This window comes from Lactuca serriola, chromosome 7, assembly GCF_051521515.1.
Source record: "Lactuca serriola cultivar US96UC23 chromosome 7, Lser_US96UC23_V15, whole genome shotgun sequence".
Lineage (NCBI taxonomy): Eukaryota > Viridiplantae > Streptophyta > Magnoliopsida > Asterales > Asteraceae > Lactuca > Lactuca serriola.
The window spans coordinates 182779172-182788092 of record NC_136414.1 but is presented as its reverse complement, the minus strand read 5'-3'; the positions used below and the strand labels follow the sequence as shown (position 1 = coordinate 182788092).

General features: G+C 38.2%; 3 protein-coding genes and 2 pseudogenes across 3 annotated transcripts; 2 read left to right on the top strand and 3 right to left on the bottom strand.

The window, feature by feature from the left end:
- Positions 1–300: 300 nt before the first annotated feature.
- On the bottom strand, positions 301–981 carry LOC145064612 (uncharacterized). The gene has a single exon (XM_079012027.1). It carries the CDS (start codon positions 979–981, stop codon positions 301–303), a length of 681 nt encoding a protein of 226 aa, XP_078868153.1.
- A 1094-nt stretch (positions 982–2075) lies between these two features.
- LOC145062157 (epidermis-specific secreted glycoprotein EP1 pseudogene) lies at positions 2076–3669 on the bottom strand (annotated as a pseudogene).
- A 468-nt stretch (positions 3670–4137) lies between these two features.
- Positions 4138–4593, top strand: LOC145064611 (uncharacterized). Its single transcript, XM_079012026.1, has one exon. The coding sequence runs from the start codon at positions 4138–4140 to the stop codon at positions 4591–4593; it is 456 nt and encodes a 151-aa protein (XP_078868152.1).
- A 167-nt stretch (positions 4594–4760) lies between these two features.
- On the top strand, positions 4761–5105 carry LOC145064610 (uncharacterized). The gene has a single exon (XM_079012025.1). It carries the CDS (start codon positions 4761–4763, stop codon positions 5103–5105), a length of 345 nt encoding a protein of 114 aa, XP_078868151.1.
- A 966-nt stretch (positions 5106–6071) lies between these two features.
- Positions 6072–7654, bottom strand: LOC145061549 (epidermis-specific secreted glycoprotein EP1 pseudogene; annotated as a pseudogene).
- Between the last annotated feature and the right edge of the window lie 1267 nt (positions 7655–8921).

Here is an 8921-nt window from a genome sequence, read left to right as displayed (position 1 = left end):
GTACACGAGCATGCACCAGATATGATCGGGCACACCAACCCAATACACGGGGGCGTATTGGAATTATGTTGTGCGTATGCCCAGCTTTGCTTAATTCACTCACTTGGTCATAACCTGTTACGACCTTAGCTCATATCTCAGATATGGACTCCCTAAAGGCTCTTACTCCATAAAGTTCACAACTTTCAGCCTTTGCATGGCTGGAAAGGTCACAATCATCCAAAACACTCATTCCTTTATCTCAAAAAGAATGTTTGCACCAGTTGGACCAAAGAACGCATGTCATATCCAAAGATCATGTCATGCGATAGCCTCTAGAATGATCGACGGCTCTTTATGTTCGCCTCTCATGTACTGATCACGCCATGCATTGGGGCATAATGACCAACTCCAATGCATACAATCGATACTACCTAGCATTCCAGGGAATCCATGTTTGCCTTCATGCACCGTATACAATTGGTGGATATCGTTGATAGTTGGTTTGCGCAAATATCGTTGCCCGTAAACCAAACAGATCGCTTTGCAGAACTTGTATACAGAGTCCCTCACGGTACGCTCTAACATCTTAAAATAATCGTCCCATTTGTCTGCGCCCATGTCGTATGCTAGCTGACGAATTGAAGCCGTGCATTTTTGAATGGGATAGAAACCTTTTTTTCCCCTTGCATCTATTTTCCATTGGAAATATGGAAAACGGCCTTCCAAATCGCCAACAATACGTAAAAATAGTTCATTCCTCACCCGGAACCGACGTCGAAACTTTACAGCGTAGACGGCGTCATCTACAAAATAATCTTCTATAAGGCGATCGTGTTCGGCTTCGTGATTTCTACGTAATGGCGGCTTTCTTATGTTAGGTCGTGCACGTGATGTTTCACCAAGTTGGTTTTGATAGTATGCAATTGTTTTCACCATGAAGGAACCGATAAACTTAGCTTCCTCTACTGCCGTCGAATCGGATGATGAAGATGATGACATTTTGAGTAATATTTTTTAGAGAGAAATATAGAGAAATATAGATTATGGTTTAAAAAAATGATAAAATGTTTGAGTATTTATAGATTAAGAAAAAAGAAGGAAAAAAGAAAAAAATAAATGATTATATACATATGTAACGGCTATATAGCCGTTTAAGTAAAAAAGAAAAAAAAAATCGTCGGCCAATGGTTAGAAGAGAGAGAGCGGGACTCTCTCCCCCCACTGTCTTCCCGCGGTTCCTTTCCCGCACCCACGGTGCGGTGTGCACAAGTGCGGGATCGGTTCCCGCTCCTTCCCCTCATCCCACTCCGTCCGGCCTTATAGTTCGGTTAACATTTAAAACATTCTCTGCTATATCTATCAATAAGTCATTTCAAATGAAATATTCCAAGTTAGTCAGTGTACATCCCTCTTATTGGTTGGTTAAAATGACAAATTTTTGGTGTTCAACATATTTGTGATAATAAAAAAAAAACGTATATCGTTGATTTAACAATTTTAAAAGAAAATAGAATATATATATATATATATATATATATATATATATATATATATATATATATATATATATATATATATATATATATATATATATATAACATGACATAAAGGGTGTCTTTCAAGAATATAAATGTAAATACTCAAATCGATATTTGTTTTTTTAGTTGTAATATTGAAAGTAGGATGTCATTTCCTTGAACCGACTCCACCTACAAATTAACGGGCAATTCAATATTGACTTTTGGTTCCATAATGTTGTTTATTTTATTCGGCGAATACAATAAACAGGCGAATACAATAAACAGAAGAAATTTTTTAAACCCAATTATACGTTTTTTATACACTATTATTATTGACACAATGTGGATAAAAAAAGATAAAATTAATAATAATAAGCTTATGTTTTGTTTATATAAATAGATTTGTTATTCCGTCGTAAATTAATTACAACCTCCCAAGGTTGCATCTAGATTTCAAAAAAAAAAAATCAAATTTTAAGCATAAATCTTATGATAAACTTACCATTATAAGTCAAATCCTTCTATTAAATTAATTCGCATTATTTACGGCACCATCTTACATACTATTTCAAAAAAGTTTTTTTCTTTTTCTTGCACATCTGCTATATTTTATAAGTTGTTTGTAAATGATGAATTTAATAAAAATATTTTTTTAATCATTTTAAATATTATTTATATATAACGGTTATCTCATATAACCTAATTTTTTATAAATCAAAACAAGAATATTATTTGATTTCGATACAAAGACACAATGGAAGGTCAGAATTTACTAAAAGCAACTATACAGTGCACCTTCCTTGTTCCCGGTTTCTCGTGCACCCCAGAGCTACCGAATAGGTGTTTTGATATAAGCCAAATGAGTCGAGTTCCCAACCCTCGTCAAAGTTTTCAATTCGTAAGCGATCCAACACCTCGATAGATCTGTGCGATAGAAATACCCCATACACTTACAGTCCTTTGTGCATTTACTCTCGCAATCTTTCTGCTTCACCGGCCCAGTCCCCGGAGAGTATTTAGAAGTGAAATGGTCGACCCCTTTGAGCTGGTAGTAACGAGAACCACCCGCTTTACAAGATGGCGTCTTCACGTTGCAAGTTTTGCTCCAGGCAAAAACACCCTCCGGCGACGGACACCCAACGCACTGGCTGTCCTCACACAGCCCAAACTTGCCGCAGCGATCAGGCTGTTGGCACTCGTCTTCAACTATCTCTCCCCTCTCGCTCACCCTTCTAGTGAACAAAGTGAACATCAGACTCCATGAGCTGAAACGGACATTCTGACGATAAGAGTAGAGTCTTAAGTTCCCATCGATGCCTAATCGGAGATATGATAACGTGCTATTGTATCGGAGTATGTCGAAGTCCAAATTAGGTTGAGCTTCAGAGTTTGAAAGACGACACTTTAGCGCATTAAAGTAGTTTTCTTCGTATTCGGTTCTCTGGATTTCCAATGTTGCATTGACAATATTCACATTTCGGTCGTTCACTTCGGGAAACGTGGAAGCCCAGTAAAGCATGTTCTTATAATACAAACCCAATCTTTTTGGCTCTATCACGAAACTATACGCTCCGTTAACGTTGTTCGTCGCTGAAGCTCTGCTGACGAGCTTCGTCGGACCTCCGATCCGGAGAGATTGACCAAACAAGAGTGTATCAGTCGGTGAATCAAAGCTTTGCCAGACGAAACCACCCTTGGAGTCACGAAGCACGATGTTACCATCGGAGAGTATGGCAAAACCGACGACACCCTTGTTGGCGGTGTTGGTTTGCCATGCGATCCGTCCATCTCCGTCGGCGAGTACAAGGTTTCCGTCGAAGGCTAATGAGAAGGTGGCGTTTTCGCCAACTGGGTTGCCTCTGTTGGCATCCCACACCCATGGCATGACTGCTTGATCACGTCTGGTTCCCATGCGGAGACTGAGAGTGTAGACACCGGGGGTGGTGTTGTAGAAACAGAGCTGGAAAGGGTAGGTGAATGGAGGAAGAGGACGATAGTTTGGGGCGTATTCGGAATCGAATTCTCCAAAATCGCCTTGGTTGACATACCGAAAAGTATCGGCGGGAGGAACAACCGCGTTGGAGATGGATAACGATATGAAGATGAAGCAGCAAAGGATAAGGGAGAGAGAAGAAACCATGGTTACTGTGTTGCCTTGTCGGATATATATGCATATATATAGACTTTTATATTCTCTTTATGAAAGAATGTTAATTTATTGAAAAGGTAATAGTTACTAGTATCGCGGTTTCGTGTGTCCGTCAAAATCCGTTTGCTTTACTTAGGCTTCACGGTGTGTGTACGGTTTCAGACGCACTTTGTGCCACGTAGTATTGAAACACCGTCTTCAGACCGCGGTCTGGTGCGGTCTTGGCCATAGTGCGGTTTTCCAAGGCCGTGTCTTCTGATTGGTTGAGGGAAGTTGAGAAGGATTGACGTTGAGCATTTAAATTTTTTTTTTCTTTTGCTTTTTCTTTCCTATATATATACCTATTAACTTAATTTATTTCACAACACAATCTCTTCTCTCTCTCAAAAAAAAAAAAAAAAAAAAATTTAAATCACCACTCTCTCAAAAATGTCATCTTCTGAATAATTTCAGACTATTTTTTATACCGCTATTGCGTGTGTTTAAATGACGGAACAAACATACAACGTTGTATCTAACAACGCAGCTGCAAGTTCTCAACAGAGAACACGGAGATATATTTACAGAAATCGTGAAGAAGCCAACCAATGTCCGGTGCAAGAATATTTTGCAGAGAATGTCACTTACCAAGGGTATTATTTTCGTAGGCGCTTCAGAATGCTCAAAGGTTTATTAGAACGTATAGTTGACGATGTAACGAGGGAGTGCAGTATTTTCCAACAACGCTACGATGCTAGAGGTACACTCGGTTTCACTCCCTTGCAAAAATACACGGGCACACTTCGTCAGTTAGCATATGGAATTCCGCCTGATGCGCTAGATGAAAGTTTTAGGATGTCTGCTAGGATAGCACGAGACAGTCTCCATTTTTTCTACAAAACTGTGATTCAGTTTTCTGGTCCAAAATATTTACGTAAGCCTACACGTAATGACATTCTGTAATTGCAAGCTCATCATGCTAGTGTGCATGGGTTTCCTGGAATGCTAGGAAGCTTAGATTGTCTCCATTGGGCATGGGAAAATTGCCCTATAGCATATCATGGGCAATTTACCCGAGGTGATCATGGTCACCCAACGGTCATACTTGAAGCAGTTGCATCACAAGATATATGGATTTGGCATGCTTTTTTGGTTCTTTTGGTTCGATTAACGACATCAACGTTCTTAACCGTTCACCAATATTTAACAACATATACGATAGATCTGCACCAGATTCTTCTTTTCAAGCGCGTGGAACGCCATATAAGTATGGTTATTATCTGGTCGATGGAATCTATCCTAAGTACGCTGCGTTTGTTAAATCGTTTTCAGCTCCACATGGTTCTAGACGAAAGAAATTTAAGAGAGCTCAAGAAAGAGCTAGGAAGGATGTTGAGCGTGCCTTTGGAGCTTTGAAGAAACGCTGGTTCATATTGAAAAAACCAGCAACTTATTTAGGCAAGGAAAAACTTTAAAAAATCATATATACATGTATTATATTGCATAACATGATTATTGAAGACGAAGGAAGAGCGATATGTGAGTTTGACGAAAAAGAAACCATACCAGAGACATAGCCAATAGAAATTGGTGGCGAAGAGTATATAAACAGGAGAGCAGAGATACATTGCACTGAAACATTTTACAATCTTCGCAATGACTTGGTGGAACACATTTATAGGGTTCAAAACATTAACCTTAATTTGGATCCACCGGATGACCCCGAAGACGAAATCTCGGAGAATGACTTTATGTAGTTTGCTTTAGTTATTTTATTTATGTTTTTTAAGTTTCTAGGATTATTTAAATGTCATATGTATGAGTTTTTTTTTAGTAACGCAATGTACTGTTTTTTTTAATTTTCAAGAAATGAAAAATTATGTTTTTGTTATTAAAATAGAAGTTATATTAAATTAAAATAGTTAAAAAAAGTAAGTTTTATTAAATTAAAATACTTAGAAAAACAAAAAAATAAAAGAAATGAAAAGTGTACCATTACACCCTTGGTGTGGCAAGAAACCACATTTGAATGGTAAAAAATGACATGACGTTTATGTGATGGGTGAGGGAATACGGTTTCGGTGACACCAATCCCTCTGCTTATTAATCCATAATGGCTGCTCCTATGTGCCAATCAGGAATCATCTATAACACTCTACCCTAAATTTAGCCCAAAAAACCGAAACTCCAAAAATTATGTTCTCTATTTTCCAATAATATCCCACATGTATCTATACCATGCGACGGGTTTTTAATTTTTCTTATAGCATTGGTTCTGGCGACAATAAATTTTTTTTAAAATTAATTAAGAAACTGAGATGTTTTTTTTAGCCTACCCTATAAAATTTATGGAAAGACCACGATGATTGATGTCATTTCGTCTTTCATTCCCTAGGAGGTGTATACAAATAGCAGCTACCCTTTTTTATGTCGTTGTAGAATTTAATAAATAATCGATCTTTTTTCTTGTAGACTGGAAACACATTATTCTTCTGCAAATGTGTTACGCATACCAAAGCGTTTTACATCTTAAAAAGTATACCACATACACTGTTTGATTTCGATACAAACACACAATGGAAGGTAAAAACACAGAAAAGCAGGCAAACAGTGCTATTTCTTCAAATCTTTCATCTGCCTTATTCCCTCTTTCCTAGTAGACTTATCCAACTACTGGATGGGTGTTTTGATGTACGCCAAATGAGTTGAGTTCCCAACCCTCGTCAAAGTTTTTAACTCGTTAGCGATCCAACACCTCGATAGATCAGTGCGATAGAAATACCCCATACACTTACAGTCCTTTGTGCATTTACTCTCGCAATCTTTCTGCTTCATCGGCCCAGTCCCCGCAGAGTATTTAGAGGTGAAATGGTCGACCCCTTTGAGCTGGTAGTAACGAGAACCACCCGCTTTACAAGACGGCGTCTTCACGTTGCAGTTTTTGCTCCACGCAAAAACACCCTCCGGCGATGGACACCCAACACACTGGCTGTCCTCACACAGCCCAAACTTGCCGCAGCGTTCAGGCAGTTGGCACTCGTCTTCATATAAACCCTGCCTCGTGGTCTCCCTGTTATCGAACAATCTAAACACCAGACTCCATTGGCTAAAACGGATATTCGGAGGACGATAAGAGTAGAGTCGTAAGTTCCCATCGATGCCTAATCGGATATAGGATAAGGTGTTATTGAATCGGAGTATGTCCATGTCCAGATAAGGTTGAGCATTAGAGTTTGAAAGATGACACCTAATTGCGTTAAAGTCGTTATTGTATTCGGTTTCCACGATGTCGAATGTTGCATTAACAATAGTCACATTTCGTTGGTTCAATTCCGGATACGCCGGAAACGTGGAAGCCCAGTAAAGCATGTTCTTATAATACAAACCCAATCTTTTTGGCTCTATCACGAAACTATACGCTCCGTTAACGTTGTTCGTCGTTGAAGCTCTGCTGACGAGTTTCGTCGGACCTCGGATCCGGAGAGATTGACCAAACAAGAGAGTATCAGTTGGTGAATCAAAGCTTTGCCAGACGAAACCACCCTTGGAGTCACGAAGCACGATGTTACCGGTGGAGAGTATGGCAAAACCGACGACACCCTTGTTGGCGGTGTTGGTTTGCCATGCGATCCGTCCATCTCCGTCGGCGAGTACAAGGTTTCCGTCGGAGGCTAATGAGAAGGTGGCGTTTTCGCCAACTGGGTTGCCTCTGTTGGCATCCCACACCCATGGCATGACCGCTTCATCACGTCTGGTTCCCATGCGGAGACTGAGAGTGTAGACGCCGGGGGTGGTGTTGTAGAAACACAGCTGGAAAGGGAAGGTGTATGGAGGAAGAGGACGATAGGTTGGGGCATATTCGGAATCGAGTTCTCCAAAATCGCCTTGGTTGATATACCGAAAAGTGTCGGCGGGGGGAACAACGGCGTCGGAGATGGCGAATGATATGAAGATGAAGCAGAAAAGGATAAGGGAGAGTGCAGAAAAAGCCATGGTTAGCGGTGTTGCTTTGTTGGAAATATCCATGTATATATACATACAAATACAAATTTACAATTTTTTTTTCCGAAAGCATGTTAATTTATTGAAAGTGCATAAGTTACTGGTATCCCGGTTGTATACATTATTAAAGGGATGGATATCATTATCAAATAAACAAATGCAATTAAAATATATTTTTAAAATAACAATATATATTTTAAATTATTGTAATCATGACTTGTGTTTATTTCTTTTTATTTTTCTATTAATTTTATAATGATAATAAGAAGCTACTAAAAAATTATTATTAATATTGATACAAAACGAACCTCTACTTAGAGGTCTTCACAGTTTTTTTTTTTCGATCAAAAACCGCAGCGGAACCGTTTAAAAGTTAAAACCAAACAAAATCAAACTGTTACTAACGGTTTGGTTCTGGTTTAGTTTCACGGTTTGGGCTTTTTAGGCTCATTTTTTGTCGAGTCCATTAAATTGTTAAAAAAAACTGCTATATTGTTACAACTGTCAAAAAATCTGCCAAAAAAACAACAACATTAAAGCTATCAAAATTGCCAGAAAACTGCAAAAAATTGTTAAAAAACCAACATATTAAAGTTGTTAAAACTTTTTAAAATCTTTCTATTACGTCAAGCATTTGTATCTATTCATGCAACCTAAAAACCATCCAAAACAGTAAATAAAAATAACAAATATTGTTCCATTACATCAAACATCAGACCGATACACACAAACCACAAATATTTTTCCATTATCCGCAAGCTCACTTCCAAAATGTTATCCACTTCCAAAATGTCATCCAATTCATATGTGTTTATTGTTCAAAAAACTCAATATTAAAACATCACACCAAAAGTTCAATATAAGACCATGAGAAGAAAAGTATCTTTCAATCGATATTGTCGGCGCAAATACTAAGTTTGCTTGCAAAACCTGAAATACAGGTTATATTTTGTAAAAAATAATAACAAAGAGATATAAAACTTTTTAACATCTGAAATCTTACTATTTTGAATTTCTTCAAGGTCTTCAATTTCTTGCAACACATCTTCATAACAAACTTTTGCAGTTTTGTTAAACACACCCCAAATCCAATTTTGTGTGCATACAAGCGCTTGCACTCTTTTAGGAGAAAGACTACTCCTAAATAAATCCAAAACTCTACCCCGTGTGCTAAATGTGGATTCCGAAGCAACTATAGAAACTGCAACAACCACGACATCGCGTGCAATTTTTCCCAAAATACAATATTTTGCTTCATTTGTCTTCCACCAATCCAACAAGTCAAATGA